The sequence below is a fragment of the Puma concolor genome, chromosome B1 (genome assembly GCF_028749965.1).
Source record: "Puma concolor isolate L17-30 chromosome B1, mPumCon1.1.hap2, whole genome shotgun sequence".
Lineage (NCBI taxonomy): Eukaryota > Metazoa > Chordata > Mammalia > Carnivora > Felidae > Puma > Puma concolor.
In genome coordinates, this window is record NC_141670.1 from 35,469,228 (window position 1) to 35,496,602 (window position 27,375).

General features: G+C 44.6%; 1 protein-coding gene and 1 non-coding gene across 6 annotated transcripts in view; one reads left to right on the plus strand and one right to left on the minus strand.

Annotated features, from left to right (window-relative positions):
• Positions 1–27,375, plus strand: part of PEBP4 (phosphatidylethanolamine binding protein 4) — a 215,675-nt gene that overhangs the window by 98,731 nt on the left and 89,569 nt on the right. For all 5 annotated transcript variants that reach the window (XM_086703479.1, XM_086703481.1, XM_086703478.1 and 2 more), the window contains exon 4: positions 20,504–20,602. In XM_086703479.1, coding sequence (XP_086559605.1) covers positions 20,504–20,602 — 99 coding nt within the window. The remainder of the gene's footprint in view (positions 1–20,503; positions 20,603–27,375) is intronic.
• On the minus strand, positions 12,796–13,088 carry LOC147581570 (signal recognition particle RNA). Its single transcript, XR_015250691.1, has one exon.

The following is a 27,375-nucleotide window of genomic DNA, read 5'->3' on the forward strand; positions in this document are numbered from 1 at the left end:
CTCCACAGAAAGGGACACAGTATCAGGGCCAGCAGTACACAGGGCTTGTCCAGCTATGGGATCAGAAGTCTTTTTCATTCTTCTAGAGCTTGAAAAATCCTGGCATAGGAAATGGATACATTCATTTCAAAGGATCTTTGTTAACCACCTACTATGTCTAAGAAAATATGCTAGGCACTTTAGGAACAACAAAATCACAACAGTCCCTACCTTCAAGAAAATCATAATCTAATAAGAGGGACCGAGACAAGCCCACATATAACCAGATACATAGCAGACTACGATAAGTGCCCAGCAAAAAGGTACAAACAAAATGTTATTGGAATTCAGATACTAAGGGCACCTTGTCTGGTTCAAGGAGCTCAGGAGAAGTCTTCATAGAGGAGATGGGTGGCATCTGAGATACGTCTTGAAGAATGGAAAGGATTTTCTGATGGGCACAGAAGTAGGAAAGCAAGTGTGATCCCTGGAGATCAGAAGGATCACCAGTCTTTGTGGGCATGTGTAGTGCTGTGGTGGGATTAGCCAGGCAGGTTACATGAGAGCAAGCTATAGGAGGCCTCAAATGCCAGGTTACACAGTTTATATTTAAGTCACAAATCTGGCAGGCTGTTCCTTAGATTATTGGGCAGTTGTGTGCTTGCAGGAGCCAATTTTGTGCTTCTGTTTTCAACTCCACATTCTGTGACCTCACGTTGGTAGCTTGGATGGACCACAGTGTGAATATTTACCCACAGAAATGAGGGAGCATTACAAATCAGGCTGGCTTTGTTTTTGTTTGTTTGTTTTCCAGACAACTGGTTTACCAAGCCAGCAGCAAATGAGTAGGAAAGGCGGCAGAGAGGTCAGAAGGCCAGGGAGCCCACTGTTGAAATACTAGAAGCAAGAGCTGGTGCAGACTCACCCACGGGTGTCAGAGAGAATCAGGAGAGGTGATAATGGAGTCTAGAGAGACCCTAAACTTGGAAACTAAAAAGGACTGGGCATGGTTGGAGAGGGAAGAGCCAAAAGATGATTCATATTTTGAATTTGGTGGCTGACAAAATGGCAGTGCCATTCATAGAAATAGGTAAGCCAGAGGAGGAACTGGTGAGTGGGGTGGAAGTGAATATAGCTTGGGAGGTGGAGATATCCTTCTGATAGATTAAAGAAATGATCCAACTCAGTGTTGCTTTTGAGCTCCTCCTTTCCCATTCCCTTCTGTCAATCTCCTCTTTTCCCTACCATGCCGTGCAGATAATATCTCAATTCGTCACTTGATATGCTGTGATTTCTGTGCCTGTATGGCTGCATGTGAGACTTTGGAATCTGAATAAGTTCCTTAGCTTCATTAAGACAGAAAAGTTGCAGTGGACCAGAGCACAGGCTTTGGGAAGTGGAGAGAGTGCAGTGAACTTGCCAGGACTTGAACTCACCACTCTGCCACCCATGCTCCCTTGAGCCCAGAATCCACAGCCAGAATCCCATGAGCCCAGCGAACTTCCTTCCCCCAGCCATCTTGAGCAGGCAGATGCTGTGGAGGGACTGTCCTCCCCAGAGTACTGGCCAGCGCAGTAGCAGAAGGCACTTGATTCAGAGATGCTGGAACGTGTTGCCAACAAATACGTCTTTGTAGTATGTGTGTTTTAGATTACACAAGTGTGCAGAGACCTAGGTGTGGAGGAATCCGTAACACGCAAACAAATACCATATTGTTGTAAATAGAAGTCCACCCTAAATATGCCCCTCTGCCTTCTGACCTGTGCCTGCCCTTCTGTGAAGCGAGAAGAGGGTGGAATTGAGAGACCAGGCACATGGTTTTAAATCCCAGCAAAGCCATTTGCTTGTTCACAATGACTGGCATTTATTGATCACTTGACATGTGCAGGGTGCTATTCTGAGCCATCTATTAACTCACTCAATTTGTGTAACAATCCAAGATAAAAGCATTGTTATTATCATTATCTCTATTTTATAACGAGCCCGAGGCCCAGAGAGTTTAGGCAACTTGCCCAAGTCACACAGCGACTGAGTAGGATTCACATCAATCACTAAAGTGTATTGCCTCAGACAGATCCTCTAATCCCTCTGAGCCGCAGTTTCTCCAAGGGTAGACTCAGAATGATAATCTCCATTTGAAGGAGTTTCCCATGCAGTGGCCCCTTGTTTCCAGTAATGTGACTCTGGCCACACCAAATCATGGCCTTCACTGACTGGGACCCAAGTCACCTGCAGCCTCCAACCCCAGCATTCAGCCCTTGCCAAGTCATCATTTTTTTCAACTACCACCACCACCATGAAGGCTTACCCTCCCACCTCAACCCTTCCCCATTCTGCATGGAAGTATTTGGTCCCTCACCTGCATTCCCATAGCCAGCATGTCACATTGTACTCTAGTTGTTTACACATCTGTCTCCCTTGTTAGTTTGTGAACCGTTCAAGGACATCTTTGTATAGACAGTGTAGGATGTAGCCCCAGGTAGCTGAACTAGTTGAAGGAATGAGGACCTTTGGCCTGAACAAAAGGTATTTGTGAGGCTATGGTAACTGCCTTCAAATGTCTGAAAGGCTGCCATGTGTAAGAAGGACAGGACTTGTTCAATGCAGTTCTTGAAGAAAGAACAGGATCAAGCGTGAGTTGTAAGGGCCAAGTTTTGGGCTCCATAAGACATAGCCCTTTCTATCAATCTGAGCTGTACTTGAATGAGTCATGTCCCCAGGAAGTGAGGGACACCCATCACTGGGAGCCCCATGGAGACACTGGACAGTTGCTGGCTAGGTTTGCTGTAAAGGAAACTCTGCCCCCAATTCGTTTCAGTATTTCAGAGTTCTGTAATCAGTCACATTTCCAGGCAAACATAGTCTCCCTGCGGACAGAGAGAGAGAGAGAGAGAGCGAGCTATATCTGTGCGTGCCCCAGTGTCCCCAGGCTAGACTGGAGGTGCCAAGGAGTTCCATCTCTCTGGGTGCAGGCAGCTGGAGATGGGCTATTTGGAGGAAATCCTCTGCCTGTCAAGGTAACTGCTAGTCCAGAGACCACTGGGAACAAACACTGAAGCTATTTGTTCACAGTAACAAAATTTGACCCATGGACCTTGCTTCACAGTCTTAAACACTTTTAATTCACTTTATTTTTAGAATAACCCTGTTGTGTGAGACACATATTATTGCCATTTTGCAGATCAGTACACTGGACCTGGGTAAGAGTAAATAACTTACCCAAATACATCCAGAGAACAACCGGGGCTAGAATCCAGGTCCTGTGTCATTTACTTGAGTAATTTCACATCAAGATGCCTTTCTGAAGATCAGCCTCTGACACTCACTTTTAAAACCAGCACAGTAAACTGATGTGTGTTTTAGGTAGGAATGTGTTTGGGTCCAAGGAAGAAAATTCCCTCCCACAGGAACTGAACAGGTTTGTTTGTTTCATGCAGCAAGTTGAGGGGCCAGGCAGATTCAACAGCTCAAGGACCCAGATTCTTTCCATCTTTCTGTTTCACCATCCTTACCACATAGGCCTTCAACTTCATGCTTGTCCCCTCTTTGTCATAGGATGGCTGCCACACATCCAACATCACATTCACATTCCACGCGGGAGGGAGGGGAATGGGTAGAGACAAAAGAGCCTGTGCCTTTTATTCAGGAAGATATCCCTGCCCAGAGACTTTCTCCTACATCTTCTTGGTCAGAATATGGCCCCCGCTTAGTGAAGGAAACACTGGGAAATCCAGTATTGCAGTTTTAGAGCCTCTACAGTAGAGAAAAGCAAGGAAGAGGGATAGCTGATCCATAGTGACTACACAACACCTTTTCCAAATTGTATCAAAGCATGACATGAGCCCCAGTTCCCAGTCTGAGGTGCCTCTATCACACAGCTCAGGAAGTGTCTTTGTGAGCAGCTATGGAGAGAAAGGCTGTCCCCCTGGATGCCAGCCTGAAATGTGAGTCTATTCCTGGGGATGAAAGGCTTTAGGCTCAAGGGGCAACACCCGAACTGCATCCTGGCGGGACCATCAGCCCTGGTGAGGAACAGCTGTTACACTCAACCTCCCCCAGGAAGAAGGCTCTTAACTAGATTTCCCATAAAGAACTTTGTGGGGGAGGTTCAAACACAACCAACCCACCATGGGCTAAATTTGTATTCCAACCAACATCATAATGAATAGTGGGAGCGGAGGGTGAGTTGTGTTTGTGACTTCAGCTTCTCGATTTGGTGCTTGAGCCCCTTAATCTTCAGGGCCTCAGGCACAAGAGACTCCAGCAGGTCAGGGGAGGCTGTCCTCTTTACATGGAGGGCACACGCTCTTCTCTGGGAGTGCACTAAGTAAGAGGAAAGAAGCCTGGATTTTAGTCAGTGGCAGATTTGATCAGGGACCTGGGAAACCAGACTTTAGGATTTTAGTTCTCACCCTTAAGTCTACATTAGTATCACCTGGGAAACTTCCAAATTGACACCAATGCCTTGACCCCATTCCAGACCCTTTAAGTCAAGGTCCCAGCCTTGGTAGCTTTGAAAAGCTCCCCTAGTGATTCTAATATTTATTGGGGTAAGAGCTACTGCCTTGGAGAAGATGGGTCTTCACTCAAGTTGACCACAAAACTTAATCATATCAGGTCAGCTCAGTCTCCCACTCAAGGACAAGCAAGTGCTGTATGCAGCCAGCCACATCCATAATCCTATCTGAAAATGACAGAAATGCAATCCTGGTTACTCCCCATTTGCTGTAGTTTCCAGGTGGGCTTGGTGACTCTGAGTCAAGGATTCAAGGACCCTGTTGTAAAATGTACTTGGGATTTGTTTTAGTCAGCTATGATAAGGCATGCAGATGGAAATGATGGTCATGAAGGAAGGTGTTTATACTCACAGATCCCTAGAGACAGGAGTCATGGATCACCACACAGGGCCACATGGGGAAGCACCAGGGTCTGTCAGGAGGCAGAAGGAGTGAGGAGAAAGTGTGGGTGAGAATCTTCATTATAATTTTCATGAAGGAAACAAAATGGGTAAGGGAGGATAATCAGGGTAGATGGGTTTAGGATTGGCTAGTTTGAATAGTTCCAGTGGGCTCTGGGGCATAGGAGCTGCCCCTAGTTGTCTGGTCCCTAGCCCTGGGGTGAGTAGGGAAAGGGGACAGTGGCTCAGCTCGATCAAGGAGGTGGTGAAGGGCATGAGCTCCGGGCTGACAGGCTTGCATTTGAAGAGCGTGCTCTAAGGTGAGTGTTTGCTGTCCAGGAAGTGGCAGCCCCTCCAGGGTCAGCAAAGCTTTAGATGTTAAAGTATCAGAAAAGAAAAAACATGATGAACATAAGCACTGTCTTCTCAGTACTACCAGGACTTGGGACTATCTACCCAAATCTTGTCATTTTCTGTTCAAATACTTTTCATTTCTCTTCTCTGTGAAAGGCAGGCACACATACTCATTGAATGGCAAGGTGGAGGGAGAGGGCCTTGAGACTCAAGGGTGCACCCCCAAATCAGCCCCTTTCCCCAGGGAATCTGCACTACAGAGAGTGTGGCTTGCTGGCCTACTCTGGGAATGACCACTCTTAAGCCATGTGACCCATCCCTCACATGATCAGCTGTTAACCGTGCCCACTCAGATCCACCCTCCCCCCAGCACCTGCAAGCATTTCATCTCTAAGCCCTGTGTCTGACCATGTCACCTCACACCCCCATTTACAAATCTTATTGGCATACGTGACCTTGCCATCTGCCTCATCACCTTTGCTGGCTGCCTCTGATGCCCTCCAGGCCTTGGCCCTCGACCTTGGGGACTCTGGGTTCCAGACACAGAATAACTCGCTCCCCCCCTTCCACATCTCTGTGGCTTTTGTGCATGCTGTTTCTTTTGCCCGGCATGGTTTTGCTCCTGGACAGATCTTCCATTCACCGGGACCCTGCTCAGAGGCAACTTCCTCTATGAGGCTATCTTTGGTCACCCCAGGCAGAGTTAGTCACCTTCTCAGGTTGGCTTCCACAGCACTAGCAGTGTGCCTGCTTAGAGCACAAGGGTACTTACATTATTTGTACATGCGTCCAGTGCCCCTTGAGACCGCTGTCTCCTCAGAGGCAGAGGCCATGTCTCTCTCATCTCTTATCCTCAGCCCCTCTCATATTGCTTAGTACATGGTGAGGGCTCAGTTAATGCTTGCTGAATGAATGAATGAACAAACAAGTGAACAATTGAACCACCTGGACCAGGTGCAATATTCGTTTCATGTATTCATTCAAAAATATTTATTGAGTGTCTTCTGTGTGCCACACATTGTAATCTGGGGGAGATATAATTGAGCAGAGACAGACACCATCCCTGCTTCCAAGGAGCTTATAATCCTGCGGAAGACGTAGACATTAATCAAAACGTGTGCCAATGAATGGGTTATTGACTGTAAACTGCAGAGAGTGTCTGAGGGAAAGAAACGTGAGCATGTTTAACAAAGAAACTTAGCATGGAACAGGAGGAGGGGGACCTTTCTCCAGAGAAGTCACCATGAGCTCTGAAGTATGAATAGGAGTTCACTAGATTAAAGAAGGTGGGCTGGGAGTGAGGAAGCATTCCAGACACAAGGAGAACATAGGCAAAGGCGGTGAGTGGGAGGGAGCATGGCAGACCCTAGAAATAGGAAGGCCCGTGAGAGCAGAGTAGAGTGCAAGGGGCAGGTGCACAAAATGACAAGGAGAGGTGGGCAGAGGTCAGATTATTCAAGACCTTGTGAACACATTAAGGTTGTGTGGAAAGCCAGTGAAGGATTTTAAGCACCAGGATCATATGATCTTCCTTGTGTTTTGAAATGATATTCTGGATCCAGGTGGAAAATTGATTAGGGAGTCAAAGTGAATATGAAGAAACCATTTAGGAGGCTATTACAGTAGACAAGAAGAAAGATGATGGCAGCCTGGGCTGACGTGGTGGTGGTAGAGAAGAGGGGGAGTGGGTGGAGTTGAGAGATGTTTGGAAGGAAGAATTGACAAGACTGCTGGTGGATTGGAAGCTGACTCCTGGGCTTCTGGTTTGCAATAGCAGAAGGGGGTTCCTTCACTCATGCAAACAGAAAACTCTGGAAGACCAGCAGTGTTGTTGGGCATGATTAGCATGAGGTGCTTTGAAACAGCCACAGGGAGAGAAGTGGGTCATGGTGCATAGGGTCTGGAGTTCAGAGGAGAACTGGGGGTCAGAGGATAAACATGGCTGTGGTTTGAGACTACTGTGAAGGAGGTAAGAGTGACAGATCTTAGAGAGCTTAGGATCCAGCCATGAGGAAAACGAGCCATGGGGAAGAGAATGGCATTCACAGAAGGCATTTCAGTAAGGAAGAGGTGGCCCACCTTGTGATATGCAGCTGAGAGGAACGCCAAGTATGATGAGGTTTGGAGAGTGCCCACTGCATTCGGTGACACTAGCAAGGGCTATAGCAGAAGCATCAGGGCAGAGTGGGTTAAAGAATATATGGGAAGTCCCAGGGATGAAAGTACAGCACAGGGAATACAATAGTGCTGTATTAACTCTGTATGGTGACAAATGGTGACCGCACTTACTGTGGTAAGCACAAGTAACGTATAGAACTGTTGAATCACTTTGTTGTACACATGAAACTAATAGAGTGTTGTATGTCAACCATACTTCAATAATTTTTTTTTAGAAAGAGTAAGTGGGAAGTAAGGAAGAAGAGATGGTATGTGTTGACAGCTCTTCCATGGGGTTTGCCTATGAAGTGGGGGAGAAGGTGAGCACAGGGAGATAGTCAATATACTGGGAGCAGGGACAGTCACCAATGGTCAGGATGCCCTTTGAGGTCAAAGACTAGTCCTGGTGGGCATAGTTGAAGAAGTAAGCTGAACAGAGAGGAGGTTGTGGCCAGAATTTGTGAATTTTGGAGATGGAGCAGCTTCGGATGATGAGTTTCAAAGTGTGACTGTTGATGGTTGAGATAGAGAAAGAGAAGATTGTCTGAGATAGGGAGGTGCGGGAACCAGAGTGGCCACGGCCCTGGACGGATGTTCCACAGGTTTGCTGAAGTCACTGTGATGACAGCAGGGTGTAGGGAAGAAAAGATCATGAGCAGGTACCAGTGTCTTTGATGAGTGAGGAGGAGCAACCATGAGCTCATAGGTGACAGCAAACAGGACAGAAAGAGAATGTATGGTTGAATGGCCTGAGCCACAAAGAAGGACGTGGCAACAGGGAGCAATGACACCTCCTGGTCTACTGACCCTGGGATTTGTGGGGCATAAGAGAACACACACCAGTACTTGAGAGTGCTAAGGTGAAGGGGCCCTCCAGGTGAGGTTCAGGCAAAGGCAAGGAAGTAGAGCAATTTATGGAGAGACAGAGGACAGAGGGGAGATGTGTGTTACTCAGTGGCATTTTTGCTGGGCAGAGTGGAAGTGTCTGAAGGTGGAGGAGGAGTGAGGACTGACTCTCAGGCAAAGAAGAAAAGAGTAGTTAGGGCATGATGGTGTGGTAGAGGACCAGTGGCTGGGAAAGAGGTCAGTGGGAGAGGCTTTGGCTGTTTTCAGGATGGGACGCAGGGGAGATTGGGGCTCAACAGTCTCTCTCAGCATGGGCAGTGAGGCAGGGGACAGAAGACTTGGCTCACTAGGCTTGGGGGCGTCAGTGTCAGTGGGTGCTTTCTGCTCACCTGGATTGTGGTGACTATCTGTAAGGCTGACCTTTCCCTGCTGGAAGAATCAGTGTCACCGGTGAGCTACAGTTAGTAGACAACCCTAAGTACAGATGGTAGCTGAGGGTAGAAACCAGAGGTTCAAGGATAAGGCATATCTAGCTCTGTCCCCTGTTCAGAGTAGAGTTCAAAGTCAACAGCCTCGTCTTCTCACTTTCCTTCCTTCTTTTCCACTCTCTCTACTGCTCCCATTTCCCCTAACCCCCGGTTGGGATACACCTATTAAAATTCCTTCTGGAACAATAAGATGAATTACAAAGGCACAAAGCTTTCTACAGACATTTCACCAAAGATATAGGAATAGTCAGTAAGGACATGAAAAGATGCTCAACATCACTGGTCATTGGGGGGAAGTGTAAATTAAAAACATGATGAGATGCCACTTTACACCTGCTAGAATGGCCACAATCTAAAAGACAGACAGTAACAAGTCTTGGTGAAGATGTGAAACCCTCAGACACTGCTGGTCGGGTTGCACAGTGGTGAAACCACTTTGGAAAACAGTTTGGTAGTTTTTTAAAATGTTAAACATAAATCTACCTTATGACCTAGCAATTCTACTGCAGATATTTTCCCAAGAGGATTGAAAACAAATACCTACACAAAGACTTGTAGCAAATGTCCATAGCAGCATGCTTCATAATAGCCAAAAAGTAGAAACAACCCAAATGTCCATCAACTGGAAACATGAGATGCATATCAACATCCATATGATGGAATACTATTTGGCAATAAAAAGGGATAAAGCACTGATAACATGTGACAACATATTTGAACCTTAAAAACATTATGCTGAGTGAAAGAAGCCAGGCACAAAAGATTACATATCATATGATTCCATTTATATGAAATGTTCAGAAAAGGCAAAAAGGAGATTCTAGAGACAGAAAGTAGATTAGTGGTTGCCTAGAGCTGGTTGGAGAGAACAGGGAGTAACTGTAAATGGCACAAGGTTTCTTTTTGGGGTGATAAAAATGTTCTAAATTTAAATTGTGCCGATAGTTGCACAGCTCTGTTAATTTACTAGAAATTTTTGAAATGTATGCCTAAAAGGAGTGAAGTTTGTAGTATGGAAATTATACTTCAATAAAGCTGCTTTAAAAAATTTACCTGGACAAGGGCACCCAGGTGGCTCAGTCGGTTGAGCGTCCAACTTTGACTCAGGTCATGATCTCATGGTTCGTGAGCTTGAGCCCCACATCAGGCTCACTGCTGTCAGCATGAAAGCTGCTTTGGATCCTCTGCCCCCCCCCGCCCCTCCCCCGCTCGCATTCTCTTTCTCTCAAAAACAAATAAAACTTAAAAAAAAAATTTTACCTGGACAAGTACAGATCTAACTCTGCTTCTCTATTGGCACCATCACCTGGAGGCACCGTGATTTTTTTAACGTGACTTCCCACTCCTTGCTCACGTCCTGTGCCATGGAGCCCACGGCCCAGTCCATCAATTGCCCTTGACCTAAGTGCCCCCCCACACATGGAATGAGGATTCCTGAGCTCTCCCTGCTGCAAAGGGACAAGGCCATTACCTCTCAGCCAGTGAGAGAGGGACTAGAGGCTGATATCTCCAAGATAGTACTCTATGATTACTATACATTTCACTTTGTTTTACAATTTTAGTTTATTTTTAGCAGGTTGTACAGTTGGCCCTTGAACAATGCAATCTTGAATTGTGCAGGTCTGCTAATCCACAGATGATTTTCAGTAAGTACAGTACAGGACTGCACATGTATTTTCTCTCATGATTTTCTTCATTGCATTTTCTTTCTCTAGTTTCACATAAGAATACAGTATGTAATACATGTAACATACAAGATGTATGTTCACCAGCTGTTTACAGTAGTGGCAAGGCTTCTGGTCAACAGTGGGCTATTAAGTTGGGGGGCAGTGAGAAGTTATACAACTGCTCAGAAGTCACCCCAACCCCGTGTTGTTCAGAGGTCAACTGTGTGTTCACGTGGATGAAAACCTGAAGTAGTAGAACTGGCATGTATAAGAGACCTCCATCCCATCTCTATATCTCATCTTTCCCATTACCATCACCACTTGCGTCCTCTGTTAGTTTTTTGGGTTTTTTTTTTTTTTTTTTTTTTTTAAGTATCCTGAGCCTGGGTGGCTCAGTTGGTTGAGCATCCAACTCTTGATTTCAGCGCAGGTCATGATCCTGGGGTCATGGGATTGAGCCCCACGTCAGGCTCCGCACTCAGCCTGTTTGGGATTCTCTCTCTTCCTCTCTTTTCTGCCCCTCTCCCTGCTCGTGCTCTCTCTCTCTAAAATTGAAAATAAATAAATAATAAAATAAAATATCCTTCCGGAGCTTGTTTATGCAAATACAAGCCACTGTAAAGAAATATCTTATTTTCTCTTTCTTCTGTAAAAGTGAGCTCCTAGATACACTGCTCTGCAATCCTGCTTTTTTCACTTAATTTATCTTGGAGGGCTTTTCTTATCAGATCTTAGAGAGCTTCATTGTTTTTAACAGCCATAAAGCATTCCATTGTGAGTATGTGCCAGTGTTTATTAACCAATCCCCAACTGATGGACACTTGAGTTATTTCCCACTTTTGCTATTACTATTCAGCTCTGTCTGGAGCTGAAATGAATACTTTATATACAAGTTATTTCATAAATGTGCAGATATCTTTTGGGGCGCCTGGGTGGTGCAGTCGGTTAAGCGTCCGACTTCAGCCAGGTCACGATCTCGCGGTCCGGGAGTTCGAGCCCCACGTCGGGCTCTGGGCTGATGGCTCAGAGCCTGGAGCCTGTTTCCGATTCTGTGTCTCCCTCTCTCTCTGCCCCTCGCCCGTTCATGCTCTGTCTCTCTCTGTCCCAAAAATGAATAAACGTTGAAAAAAAAAATTAAAAAAAATAAAAATAAAAATAAATGTGCAGATATCTTTAGAGGGACAAAAATCATAGACATGGGATTGCTGAGCCTAAAGGTAGATTGCCCCCACTTTGCTTCCCCATAGCAATGCAGGAGGCTTCCCCACAGCCTCGCCAGCAGAGCATACTATCAAAGTCTGAGATTTGCAGAATGTTTGACAAGGATATTGATTCCATCTTGCTTTCTTCAAGTAGAACTGCTTTCTGTTTTATTTTTTAATTTTATTCTGTTGTGGGAAGAACATGAGATCTACCCTTTACCAGATTTTGAAGTGTACAATACAGCATTGTTAACTACAGGCACAGTGTTGTTCAGAGCAGGTCTCTAGAACTTATTCATCTTGCGAACTCAAACTCTGTACCCACTGAACAGCTACTCCCCATTTCCCCCTCCCCTGACCCTGGCAACCACCATTCTACTCTACTTATATGAGTTTGACTATTTTAGATACCTCATATAAATTGAATCACACAGTATTTGTCCTTCTGTGACTGGCTTATTTCACTTAGCATAATGTCCTCATGGTTCATTCCTTTTGTTATAAATGACGGGAACTCCTTTTCTAAGGCTGAGTAATACTCCGTTATATGTATAGACTATAATGTCTCTAGCCATTCATCCACCGATGGATATGTAGGGTTTTATTTACATCCTGGCTATTGTGAATAATGCTAGGACCAACATGGGAGTGCAGACATCTCTTTGAGGCCCTGATTTCAATTCTTTTGGATAAATACCAAAGCAGGACTATTGGCTCATTTAAACAGGATTAGTTTCACATGATATCTAGACACCTCGGAATCCACTGAATGGATGTTAGAATCTGAAGGTGAGTAGACCATCTATTAGTCCCCTCCTTTTCTAGGAATAAGCCAGAGAGGAGAAAGACTTAGCTAAGATCCCAAGCCCGCAGTGCAGCAAGCAGGTCTGCGTGACACCCCCAAAGAAGTACAAAACAGTTTCATCATAGGCAAGAAGACATGTGGCAAGTACAACAATCTCTGGAGACAAATCCATTGTTGAAAGTATTGACTGCACATTCTTCTCTTTAGGCCGCACCTAGAAGATGGACCACCATGGCCAGATGTTAAGGTCATGTGCCAAGAGACTGGTTCATCTCTGTCACCCCACCTTACACCAGCCTGTTGGCTCCAAGGACCGGCAGAGAACAAGCGAGGGCCAAGTCAGACTTCCAAGGAATCTAGCTATGAACCACGCTCTTGAATAGCCTGTTTCCCAGTTTATCTGCTGAACATCACTCCACCTCTTAAATATTTGCTAGGGAGCTTCTGTTGGCAATTGGGGTCTTTGATCAGCACGGGAGTTTTGACCTGCTACATTTCTGACCTGGGCCGGTTCACCCCTCCTTAGGCAACCTGGTGGTCCCCGCTCCCAGGAGGTCATCATATTGCTTCCAAACTTAGTGCGGACACCCGATCAGCATAGCGCACTACAGCCCAGCACTCCTGGGCTCAAGCGATCCTCCTGCTTCAGCCTCCTAAGTAGCCGGGACTACAAGCACAGGCCACCGCTCAGGCACAGTTGGGGTCTTTGAAAGGGCTGAAAACCAGCTCCCTGATTGCACTGAGAGAGAAGGTATAAGACCATCACCACAGAAGCCCTCTCTTCCCTGCTAAGTTTTAGAAGAGGTCTGCTATGGGATTGCTTAACAGGGAGGGGGTCTAGGGTAAAACCTCAGGATGTAACCACCTCCGACAGAACTGTGCAGCAGGGACTCACCCACAAAGACCAGTCTCCTGGTTCACCACTTAAAGAAGCAGACACCAACGGGGCGCCTGGGTGGCTCAGTCGGTTAAGCGTCCGACTTCAGCTCAGGTCACGATCTCGGGGTCCGTGAGTTTGAGCCCCGCGTCGGGCTCTGGGCTGATAGCTCAGCGCCTGGAGCCTGCTTCTGATTCTGTGTCTCCCTCTCTCTCTGCCCCTCCCCCGTTCATGCTCTGTCTCTCTCTGTCTCAAAAATAAATAAAACGTTAAAAAAAATTTAAAAAAATAAAAGAAGCAGACACCAGTGTGGGAGAGCTTCAGGTGGGGGTCCGGAGGGGCAGTGACGAGCCGAGGGGGGAGGGAAGGAAAAGTAGCCTGCCATGGAAAAGAATTCCTCTGGGCATTGTTTGACCAGAAGAAAAATAGGGTTTAATGATGAGAAAATCATTTTAGATGATATCATTCACACTATTCTGCAGCTTATTTCACCTTCTAGTATATTTTAGATATTTTTCCATATTAAAAAATCATTTTTTCTATGTGTAAAAACAATGCATTTTATTGCACAAAATTGGAAAATGCAGAAAAATACAAAGAAGAATATAGTTCGTAATTATCCCATCACTTAGAGATAGCCAACGTTTTGGTTCTGATTTTTCTGGTCCTCTTTCCATGGAGGGGTATATATAGTTTTCCATGGAGGGATATGATACAGTTTTTGGTTAACAAAGACAATGAAATCATATTTTACATAAGATTTTGTAACATACCCATTGTTTCCACATACTCTGGGAATAAATATAAAAAGTATATATGTCCATGTTGTAGGCAAGATAGGATTTTAAAATAATTGGCATATCTTTGATTACTAATGAAATTGAATATTCATGTTTGTTGATCATTTGTGTTTCTTATTTTATGAATTGCCTATTCCTGTTGCTTATGTATACCTCTGTTGGGTTCTTATTCTCTTTCTTATTGATTTAAAAAGTACTTTACATATTAAGGATATTAATCCTTTATCATAGATTTGTAAATATTTTCTCCTAGCATTGTCTTTGAATTTTATTTTGCTTCCTTTTTTTTGTCATATAAAAGTTTCAAAATTATATCTAGTTAAATATATCAATCTTTTCCTTCATGCCATTTACTGTTAACAGTTTGATGTGTACTTTTCCAGACATTTTCTATGCATATGCAAATATATCTATAAATATATATATAGTTAGATATATAAAGTTTTCCTGCACATTTTAGATGATATCATTCACACTATTCTGCAGCTTATTTCACTTACTAGTATATTTTAGATATTTTTCCATATTAAAATATAAGGATCTAATTCCAACAGAGTATTCCATTATATGAATTTAGTAAATTTCATTAAATCAGTTTTTAAAGATTTTTTTTCACTTTCACATTTAAATCTGAAAATTTTTTGGCATATGAGAGAAATAGAGACTGAAGTTTATTCCACATGGTGACCCAGTTGTCCCAGCAGCACTTATAAAATAATCTATCCTTTCTCCACTTGTTTGATAATTTTATCACATATTAAATATCATATCTTTCGTTAAAGCTTGATCACCTATTAAATACACATATATTAAAGACATGGATTTCTGTCTAGCTTTTCTACTTTGCTTCCACTGCTTGTTTGTTCCTAATCAACACCACATTGTTTGAATTATTGTAGCTTTATAATATATTTTAATATCTACAAAATCAATACCACTTCCCTGTTTTTCAATATTGCGTTGGCTAATTTTTTTCTTTTTCTGAACTTTAGAATTATTTCATGAAGTTCCCAAAACATCTCTTTAGGATTTTGATTAGAATTGTATTAAATTAGGTAATTAATTGAAGGATGTTAACACATTGGCAAATGATTATTCCTTTTCTTTCTTTTTTTTTTTTTTTTTTGAGATGGTGGGGGAGGGAGTGTGCAGCACACATGCAGGAGGCGGAGGGACAGAAGGAGAGGGAGAGAGAGAATCCCAGGCAGGCTCCATGCCCAGCACAGAGCCCAATGTGGGGCTAGATGACCATGAGATCATGATCTGAGCTGAAATCAAGAATCGGAGAATCAAGAGTCAGGTGCCCAACCAATTGAGCCACCCGTGCACCCCCTGCAAATGATTATTTTAATTTAAAACCATAGCATGTCCCCATATCTATTCAAGTTTTCTTTTTATGCTTATCAGTAGTGTTTTGGTTTCTTTGTCTAAGTCGTGGATTTTTCATCAGGTTTATTGCTAGATATTTTATAGTTTTTATTACAATTGTAAAATGGCATTTTAAAAGTATATTTTCTGACTGTTATTAATAAGTACTGATTTTGTGTGCATGTCATAAAAACTCATTACTGAATATCAGTCTAGTTGTTTCCAACTGATTCTTTTGGATTTCTCATGTAAGCAGTCATGTCACTTGCAAAATAATAATAATAATAATAATAATAATAATAGTAATTAAAAGACAAAGAACAGGGGCACCTGGGGTGGCTCCGTCGGTTAAGCATCCGACTTCAGCTTAGGTCATGATCTCACAGTCCATGAGTTTGAGCCTCACGTCGGGCTTTGTGCTGACAGCTCAGAGCCTGGAGCCTGCTTCAGATTCTGTGTCTCCCTCTCTCTTTGCCCCTCCCCTGCTCATGCTCTGTCTCTCTCTGTCTCAAAAATAAATAAAAACATTAAAAAATTTTTTTAATAATAATTTTAAAAAAGACAGAGGATAGGTGTTATTTCTTTTACAGTATTTACACTTTGTTTCTTTTTATTTTCTTATTGCTTTGGCTCCCTATTCTTGGGAGTATCAGTTGTACAGTTTTTCCTTCTGGAATTCCATTGGAATCACACACACACACACACACACACACACACACACACACACACACAGGCTCTTTGGGATATGATCCTACTTTGCCCCTAATATTTTCATCTGATTATCCTTTCTTCTGAGTTCTTAGAATTTCCTTGGACTCTATCTTCAAATTCTCTCATTTAATTTTCTATAGCATCTAATATGTGGTTCAGTGACTCTTTAGGATTTTAACACTCAACCGTGTTTTTATCTCTAACCTACTCTTTGGCAAGTTGCCGGATCCCCCAGTTGTTGCAGCACACACTGCTTGTGGTCCTCTCCCTGGATGGTTGTGTTTTATTGATCCCACCCCACTCCTTCTTCAACAGCCCCACCCCTCGGGGTCCCCAGTTCCACCCTACCCATTCTTCTATTCTCACTGTACCTGTTCTCCCTGACAGGCTCATCTGTCGTCACGCCCACTACTCACATGCTTAGTCGTGAGAGAGCTCCTACCTCAGAGCTCCATGTCAGAGATGTCTCTGCCTGCATGTTTTAACACCAAACTCACTGTCTCCCAAATTTGTTACTCCTAATATTCACGGCACCATGGTCAACTAGTTGCCCACGATAGAATGTCAGGGTCGTCCTGAACGTCTCCCTCTCCTCTATCTGCCCTATCCAGTCACTTCACACTGTTGATGGGACAACACAAATGCCTCTTTCTGTCTTTATCACTACCACTCAACATTTTTAAGCTCTTGCAATCTCTCTTCAGGGTATCCCAGTTGTCTTTTTTTTCTCTCTCTTTTAGTTTTTTACTCAGTGTTACCATGCGCCTTCCCAAAGCACACATTTAATCATGTCAGTCATCTATTCAGTTTTGGTGGGTCCTATTGCAAAACAAATTCTAAACAACTTAGGACATGTAAGACTGTTTATTATCTTGTCCCAGTAACCTTTCAGCTTTGTCACCTGCCATTCCTTTCCAGATGTCTTATGTCCCAGCACACCAAGATTCTTGCCATTCCCCAAACATCCTCATGCCTTTGCACAGACCCTTCCCTTTGTCTACAGAGTTGTTTTCTTGACCCTTTACCTGCTTATTCTTCAAGATCAAGTTCAAAAGACAACTCGGTGTGCCTGGGTGGCTCAGTCGGTTAAGCATCCGACTCTTGATTTTGGCTCAGGTCATGATCTCACGGTTTGTGAGTTCAAGCCCCACATCAGCCTCCGTGCTTGTCGTGCAGAGCCTGCTGGGGATTCTCTCTCTGCCTCTCTGCCTCTCTCCCTGTCTCTCTAAATAAATAAATAAATAAATAAATAAATAAATAAATAAAAACTTCTTTAAAAAGACAACTCTGTGAAGGCTGCCTAGACTCCAGAGGTAGAGAGGTTTAGGCTCCCTCCTCTGTACTCCCTTAATAATTGGTAAATGTTTCTCTACTCAAGCATTCGCATGTTGTTCTACAGCTATGTCTGTGTCTGTCTCTCCCTTCAGATCAAGAGGAGCCCCAGCTCTTCTCTTTGTACTTTACTCACATCTTACTCTCCCACTCCCTTCTCATCCAGACTACTGAGCAGTCCAAGTCCCTATCAAGTGAAACCCACCTACCACTTATTTCTCAACTTCACTTTACCAGTGAAAAGCACACAGATGTGGAATGCAATATTACCTAGTAACCTTACGACCAACCTATGGTATAGTCAGTTTCTCACTTTCCAAAATGACTATTTCACACCTTCTTCTTTGTCCCCAAACCTCCTATAATCCCTGTTCCCCTGATGACCTTGCCTCTAATTCACTGAGAAAATAGAAGTAATCAGAAGACAATTTCCCCATTCCTCACCATCACATTTTCCAGTTCCCTTGCATCTGAACCTGTATCCTCTGTGTCTACCAGAGGCTGGTCCCTCCACTTTTGCTCTGGATTCTGTCTCCACCCACCTTTCCAGAGTCTTGGCTTGTGCAGTGATCCCCTTTTTCCTCTGTCATCTAGATCTCCCTTTCTTCTGGATCATTTCCACTGGCCTGCTGACATGCTTGACTATCATCTATCTCCTAAAAAAAATAAAAACAATTAAAAAAAATCTCTTGGCTCTTTCTTCCCATCTAGTAATAGCCACTCCATGTCTCAGCTGACCTTCACACTAAAATTATCATCCCGTCTCATCTCCACCTATTCCAATCAAACCTCAGTCCTTTCTACCTCACTGAAACTGGTCTTGCCAAGTTAACACTGTTCCCAAGTTGTCCAATCACATTGTCACATCCGTGTCTTCATCTTGCCATACCTTTCAGCATCATTGAACACAGTTCACCACCTCCTCCTTTGGGAAACACTTTCTGGCTCGGCTTTCATGATCCCTACTCTTCAGGTGTGCCCCCCCCACCCCGGATTCAGTCTCCTTTGTCAGATTTTCTTCTTTTCTAAACATTCGCTGTTCTAGAATCTGGTCCAGAGACTTCTCTTCTGCCCCATGTCTAACCTACCCATGAAGAATCTCATTATTTTATGGGTTTAAGACTGTCTATATATTAGTGACTCCAAAACTTATATGTCTACTCCTCATCTCTCCTCTAGACTCCAGACTCTAACTTATATACTTGATTATCTTTTCAGAAGTAATTCCAACTTAATATGTCTAAAACAGAAATCTCAATACCCTCCTTCAAACAATCTCATTGCCAAGTCTTTTATGTCACTAAATGACACCATTCACCCAGTTGCTCAAGCCAGAAACTCATGAAACACCCTCAGATTCTCTTTCTCCAGCCTCTACTGCCCCACTGTCCCATCCATCCACAGATTTTATCGATTCTCCCTAAAAATACTTCCCCAATCCATCTACTTGTTTCTAGCTCTATTGCTACTATTCTAGTCCAATATACCACCATCCTTCACTAAGACAACAGCCTCCTGACTGGCCTCCTGGCTTCATCTGTTACCTCCCACTCGCCATTCATTCTTCATCCAGCCACCAAAAAATCTTTGAAAAACATAAATCAGGGGCACCTGGGTGGCTCAGTCAAGTGTGTGACTTCAGCTCAGGTCATGATCTTGGAGAGCTTGTGAGTTTGAGCCCCACATCTGGCTCTGTGCGGACAGCTCAGAGCTTGGAGCATGCTTTGGATTCTGTGTCTCCCTCTCTCTCTCTCTCTCTCTGCCCCTCCCTGGTTCATGCTCTATCTCTCTCTCTCTCAAAAATAAATAAATATTAAAAAATTAAAAAAAAAACCATAAATCAGAGCGTATCACTCTCCTGGTTAAAACCCTCCATTGGTTCTGCATTGCACTTAGAATAAAACCCTCCTCACCCTACCAAGGTCTACCAAGCCTTCTGTGGGCTCTCAACCACCTCTCCAAACCTGCCGTGTCCATTCTCTCCATTGCTTGCTCCTAACCACATGATATTTTTTTTTAATGTTTATTTATTTTTGAGAGACAGAGACAGAGCACGAGTCGGGGAGGGGCAGAGAGAGGGGGGACACAGATTCTGAAGCAGGCTCCAGGCTCTGAGCTGTCAGCACAGAAGCCAATGCGGGGCTCAAACTCACAGACCGTGAGATCATGACCTGAGCCAAAGTCAGAAGCTCAACCCACTGAGCCACCAAGGTGCCTCCCACATGGTATCCTTTCTGTTCCTCGAATGCTTGCTTTTTCCCATCTGAAGGCCTTTGTAGCAGCTATTTGCCCTTCTTGGAATGCTTGCTCCCTCTCATCCCACTCTATTTTGTTTTAATCATAGTACTGATCACAATTGGGCATTTCCTTGTGGTTTTGGTTTGTTTGTTTTTTGAGTTAAAAAAAAAATCTGTGTCTCTTACCGAGAATAAAAGCTTCCTGAAAGCATGGCTCACGCTGTCTTGTTCTCTGTTGGATGCCTAGCCTGTAGAAAAATTTCCGGCACATAGTAGGTGTTCAGAAAATGCTTTTTGAAGGGATGAGTGAATCCTAGTATTCCTTGCAATTGGTACAATTCCTGACACAGACTAAGTTCTCCTGTGTTTGCTGAATTAATAGATAAGTTCCTCCAGCTATACTGTGAACCCCTCCCCCACTCGTGCTCTGTCTCTGTCTCTCTAAAAATAAATAAACATTAAATTTTTTTTAAATTTCTGCTTCCATCACAGCACCTAGCATGATGCTAGGGACTTCTGGATGCTTAGTAACTATGCTTGTTTGATTTATTCTTCTTCATAAAGGGAAAGCCAAACTTTTCAACTATCTACTTAATAGACTTCACTTGTCTGAGAGTAAACACGTGACATAAGAGGAATGGCACAAGAATGGGGATGGACTGGGTAGGGGTTGGTCAGCTCCTCTTGGCTGGAATAGAGATAAAAGGAGAGTGTGCACCTTGCAGCTTTCCTATCAGAATTCTAGTCATGGTGCTACATTTCTTTGTGATGAATCTGTTCCAGGGTGCAACCTACATCCTGGTGATGGTGGATCCAGATGCCCCTAGCAGGTCTTCCCCCAAGGCTCAATTTTGGAGACATTGGCTGGTAACAGATATCAAGGTAAGCAGGCCAGAAGGCGCTTTCTGATTCACTTGGGCTTATAGCTGGAAGATTACTGTTCTGGGCAGTTTTCAGCTCTCATTCAGGAGGGCTGGGGACTCAGGTTGCCCCCTACACTCAGCTGTCACAGCCCCTCCCAGGTTTTCTAACACTTTTGAAAAAGGTCCAGGATCAGTGGTGCACAGGTAAACCGGGTGGGGAGAGCCCTAACTTGTAGTGTTTGCTGATTTCTATAGTGTAAATACTTCCACCACGGCCAATTTCAAGTTACTGATGATTTAACGGTTAACTCAGATTTTCTGAAAATTTAACAGTGGCTCCAGCGCACCACCACGAGGGGCCTGGATTCGGAGGCACAGGGGTGACTGTGTGGTCCAGGTGGCAGAGCCGGCAGGGAGAGTCCTGCAGGGGGTCCTCCTGATGGGCTGAGGGGCAGTCTCCTTTTCTTTGTACAGAAACAAGTGGCCTCCCCTCATCTGTGTCCCTTGGTCATCACATAATTGTGAAGGACTCTGGCTCATCCTTTCTGGAGTAGGTCTGAGGAACACAGATCTGGAGGGTTGGTAACGGGCATTATGTAGGGCAGGGGGGAGGCTGTATTCCCAAACAAGTTTTGGAGACCCCAGGCTACACTGTATTAATCACATTCCTCACTGACGGGTTTTTTAGTGCTTTTAATATTCTAATGTGCACTATATAATCTGCATTTATTTTCCAGCCTCATTTGCCTAGTGAATCTTTTGTTCATGAGCGCCTGGCCGCATACTTTGGGAAAATCCATGCTAGCTTCAGCCGTTCATGCATCTGTGCCTAGAGAGTTCACAGATGGCCTTTGCATAGTCATCAAGCCGTAAGATAGTGGGAACCCAGGGGCACCTGGGTGGCTCAGTCCGTTAAGCATCCAACTCTTGGTTTCAGCTCAGGTCATGATCTCGCAGTTTGTGAGTTCGAGCCCTGTGTTGGGCTCTGTGCTGACTGCACGGAGTCTGCTTGCAAGTCTCTCTCTCTCTCTCTCTCTCTCTCTCTCTCTCTCTCTCTCTGTCTCTGTCTCTCCCTCTCTGCCCCTCCTTCTCTTCCTCTCTCTGTCTCTGTCTCTCAAAATAAATAAAGATAAACTTAACCAAAAAAAGATAGTGAGAACCCAGAACTAAAAGACTTAAGTCTGGATCTAGGTTTGACAGGTTCCCAAATCCGTCATCTCTATAAGTCACTCGGAGTCCCTCCGGGTATTTCCTCTTTGTCTGTAAGATGGGAACCATGTTACCTCCTTTATACGGTTGTCACAAGAATCCAATGAGAGAGCATACTGAGAGCACTTTGGAAAACAGAGAGCACCACAAATGTAAGGAGTTTGTGTTTTTCCTTCCCCCACTGTGGGTCAGAGGAAGGGGTATCGGTGTGAACTATCCATTGATTCTCCTGAGCAAGGCAGGGGCTCTCACAGCCCCTAGAGTCGGGGGCTGGTGGGAGAAGCTATCCTGTCAACCAACCCCTGCCCAATGACCATGGGCCCTTCACGGGGTGCTTAGGTAGACAGCCCATCCTCAGAGGCAGTCCTGGCTACACACAGCCTTGAAGGAGTCCCCTCCAGGGAGGCCTCCAGCAGGCTTTTTGGACAGTGCCTGAGCCAGGCTCCTGAGGGAAAGCAGGAACATTGCTTCAACACACTTCCCCTGGCCAACCACCCGTCAGCCTGATAAAGAGCCTTGGAAACACCATAAACATGCAAAGGGGCAGAGCTGGGGGATTTTCATGCCATCAAGGCTGGGAGAGAAGCTGAAGGCACAAAAGGGAAAAATACTGGATCCTGCCCCAATCTAGAGCATTGCCAGTTTCTATACTTGGGATTCCCAGGCAGTCATAAGGGGGAGAAACTCTCAAGAAAGGAGTACTGCTCCAGACATGACACGTGTAGTGCAGCTCTTCACACACCGGGCTGTCCATAAGAGGGTTCTACTGGGCAGTTCTGAGGCAGATTTCAGAAACTATGGTGGATGGGATAATTTCAGCATTGAGGGCACCTTGGGGCCATAACACTGCCTCTCTTCCAAGCCTGAAGCCCCCCACCCCACCCACTGCCCTCACCCCAGTATGCACTCAGGACAGTTCTCTCACAGAAGCTTTGCAGGGCAGACGTGGGTTCTCAGCAGCCCAGCTGAGAAGCAGAGCAGGTGGCAGGTGGCAGGTGGCAGGTGGCAGCTGTCCGGCAAGACCACTAAGCCACAGAGCTTATCAGGGCCACCTGCCCGGGTGTGGCCCCCAGCCTTCCCGCTTAGACCGGAGGAGGCTTGGGTTTCAGGCACATTTTCACCCACTTTCCCTGATCCAAGTGTCCAGCAGGAAGCAGCAGCTCTTGTCAGCTGTATCCACTCAGCCTGCCCACCAGCCCCCAGATTCCTTTAGCTGCATGGCCAGTATGAAAACCAGGCTCACTTAGGTCTCAGGCTGTGGCCCTTGGCCAAAAAAGGGGAAGGCTCTAATCAAACCCAGAAGCACTTCCTTTGTGTTGGCGTTAGCTGAGGCTGAGTAGGTCTCAGACATTACAGCATGTTCAAATCCACTGGTGAATGTGTTAAAATGCAGATTCCCAGGCACCACTTCCGTCAGTCTGGAGAGAACGAGGCATACAAGCTTAACAGGTTTCCAGAAGGAATTTAGCCAATTGAAGGAAGACCACAGAGTTCAGTCTGAATGCTTTGGTCATTGTTATCACCCATCTGGGAGCAATTTTCAAGTGACAATCATTTTCAACCCTTCCTTTTGATCCCCACGATCAGGGCATGTGAACTAGGCATTATCCCCATTTTATAGGTGGGAAAGCAAAGCCTGGAGAGGTTGGATGATGCAGTCTCTCAGCTAGGTGGGTCTTCATTCCAAGGCCCCCAACTCCAAACTGCACACCCTTCTGGCCATACCACATGGTCTGGTTCACACTACATCTCTCCCATCAGCTCCATGGTGGCAAGAAGCATGCCACCTTGCCCTCTGTAAGATGGCAAACGTAATCTCTGTGGTTCTCCTACCATTCCAGGGCTCTCCTTCTGGTTCCCTCTTATGGACAGATGCTTCCAGGGAACCTCCCCAAAGACTGCTATCTTGGGAAATCAAATACACCTGGCTAACATTCAAACCCTTCAGGAATTCTCATCCTTAATATGTTGGGCTAAATGTAAACCCAGTAGGGTGCCTGGGTGGCTCAGTCGGTTGAGCACCCAACTCTTAATTTCAGTTCAGGTCATGATCTCACGGTTCGTGGGATCAAGCCCCATGTCAGGCTCTGCACTGAGCTTGGAGCTTGCTTGGGATTCTCTCTCTCTCTCTCTCTCTCTCTCTCTCTCTCTGCCTCTCTCTTTCTCTCTATTCTCTTTCTCTCTGCCCCCTCTCCCCTGCTCATGCTCTCTAAAATAAAAAACTAAAAAGTGAGTCCTATATATTATCATTACCCTCAGCAGTAAGTGGCCTCAACAATAAGGCACACCATAAAGTCACTACAGACATAAAGTGATGATGGTCCTGTGATTCACAGTGACCACAGAGGTGGAACCCAGGCTGGCCTTGATATTAGGAACACAAACCTAACTGCGTGGTGGGTGGGCCATGGCCATGGGAGCCCCTCAGTAAGGACAATTTGGGGGCCATCTATCCAGGTGGAAACAAATAATTTCTCAGGAATACAGGAAACATCTGCAGCTCCCTGCCTTAAAGAGAGGCTGGCAAGTGTCTACTATAGGGTGGGATAAAGCTCTAGACCCCTGGACAACTTGTACAAAAACCAGAGAGAAGTCCACCAGGAGGAAGCAGGCATTCATGTTACCCTTTGTTCACTTAATTCAACAAATATGGGTTGGCCATTGTTTGCAAGCATAAAGGCAAGGACTCTGGAGCCAGACCACTGGGCTCCAATCTGACAGTATAGCTATGTGATCTTGGGGGGCAGGGTACTCAACCTGTCTTTCAATATGCTCACTTTAAAAGTGGGGTTACCAGTAGCCCCTGCCTCCTCACCCTGTTGTTATGGAGTTCAGATGAGTTGTTTTAAGTAAAGAGCTTAGAACAGTACCCAGAACACATAGCGAGCTGTATGTATCGTTGGTGGCTGTGATGTCACCCTTACTGCTCCTAAGTCAGGCACCAACACTGGCACTGGGGTTAGAGATGCAAACACAGCAGGGGAAGTCTCCGCCTTCTATGAGTTTCTACTCTAGTGAAGCAGAGGAAGGAGGCTGAGGCACAGGGGCTCTCTCAGGGAGGAGCTGGCCACAGCCGCGGGTTCCTATCAGCTTGGAGACTGAACGTCAGTCCTCGAACCTGGCCCGACCAGGACAGGCAAGGACTGCTGCAAACAGCATGCCGTCCTTCTCCGCCCCCTCTTTGAAAAATCTCTCATTGAACAAAAGATTTCCAACAGAGCATTGACACACAACGTTTCTCTCCCTGCCATGTCCTCAGCTTTTCCTTTAAGATGTTCTTGAGTTCTGATTCAATCGAACTAATAGTCTTCATGCTAAAGCCTAATTAAGATATCAATTAATTTGCATCATTCATTTCAGAAGAAAAGCTTATTGGTTCATCTTCTGTTTGTCTCTGAAATTAGTGCTCAGGGCTTTTCATGCAGATATTTTCATTAGACTTTTTATTGTTAATGGGAATATTGAACACAGGAAGATGGTATATTAATACCTTCCACAAAGAATATCATGATTGGTGACAAAGAACACTAAGAACAATTAAGGAGACAAGAGTGCCTTTTTTCTTCCAAAAAAGAAAATCTTCCTAGAAACCGTCAATGATTCTAAAATTCGCCCTGAATCTCTTTTTTGTTTCAAGAAAGAAAGCGAAACGGCAAGTTCATGTTTCCCTTTCATTCAGTGCCCTCAACCTTTGGCAGCTGTAAGCACAACCAATTCTGGATAGAATTAAAAGGACTTCTAAGGGTCCATTATTCTGTCTCCTTTTCTGTAAGGTTGAATTTTTCCATAATGGGAGCTTGTTTCCTAAAGGACCTCTAAGTGTGTTAGGTGAATAAGATACATGGGAAACCAAGTAAAGCGGGCAAATATCTTAGCCCCTTGCCTTCCAGTTATGCGGTTAGCACAGGCCAGGACACCTCTGCTTGAATCGTCGACCCCACTACTGAGTGATCTCAGGCAACTTACTTGACCTCTCTGAGACTGAAGCTTCTTGTTTGTATAACTGACAAAAATCATTAGGCTTCAGGGTTGAGATAGGAAGAGGAAATTACATATGCAAAGAGGGGAAGCCTCCCTAGAGAGAGGCACTACAGAAAATGGCAAATTTATCCTGCTCCTAACCAACTGAGCAGCAGATCCTGTAGAAATTTGAATATACTCTGTGTGTGTGCATGTGTGTGTGTGTATGCGTGTAGTATCAGAATATTATATATATATATATATATTTATATATATATATAAAATATTCTGATATTATATAGATTCCAATTCCAAATAGATATACTCTGAAGCAAGCTAATGATAATACACGGAAGAAGAATAAACAATCTTGATCAGAACCACAAGTTCTGATGAAGAGATCAAACCAAGGAAATGGAATTAATTAGTTACTTTCTTTAGACCTATATTTTCAGTTTTACAATGATATTTGTGCACTTGTCCATGCGTGCTTTGCCCTGTATTGTGAGGGTCCATTAATTTAAGTAATAAACACCTACAAGGCATGGCTTATGCTCTCTAAAGATCTATGGGCCATAAAGAACATTTGGTGATGGGGACAATACAGGGGGCCCTGGTTATAAAGAACATGGCCACCCTGAAGGGGCAGGGAAAGAGCCTGTACTTCTGGGTCAGATGAACCAGTGGAGCCTCCAGACTCTTCCACGTCCAGATGGAAATTCCTGAGCCTCAGTTTCTTCATCATTAAAATGGGAATGATATTAATATCTTTCTCCCAGTGTTGAAGAAGATCAAAACTCCTGAAACTGAACAGAATAGTAGGTCCTTGATAAATGTGATTCTCTCCCCTATGACCCCCAACTTGGAGATCTGACCATAGCAGCCACTTATAATTGAGCAATTTCCCTTAGGCTCTTGGACTCATCCTTGCAAAGTAAGAATTCTAGACAATGACACAGACCTTATGGTAAAAACAGCTCATCTTTTTGCCTTTGAAGACTGCAGGTGGGTTCAGGCCAGCTTGGAGGACTTGACCTGACCAGGATTTGCTTAGATGGAGGTAGCAGTAGTTGGAGCAGTGGGGGGTCAGTCCCATTATTCAGTCTCTGGGAACTGCCCTGTGTACCCCACCCCCACCAGACCACAGCCAGGGCAGGAGACTGGGCTACAAGTGACAGTCAGGCCTACAGTGTGCTTCCTGCCCCGTCAAGACTGCACTTTTTCCTCGACACCTTCCATTTTTATTTTTCACACAAGCCAGCACCCTTCGGCATTTCCTTATCACTCATAGTCCCCATCTTGCTGTCATTGTCCCACCCCAAAGATGCCTTCGTTCCCATTCAAAGTAATTTAAATAAAATGTTGCTACAAAGTGGAATATTCTCTTTTGATGAATGTTTTTAAAGCCCTTTAGGTTTTCATGGTAATTTGCGGTGTAAAATTATTTGGAGATAAGAGCCAAATTAGCTCTCGTATGCTGAGGTCGCTGTGTCCTGTTATCCATGTGAGCAGTGTTTAAATATAATCAGCCCTCAGACTAATGCAGCATAATTGTTCATTTGAAATAGCTTTTTTTACTCCATTCAATGAGTCATTAAAATATTCAAGGGATAATGCAGTGAA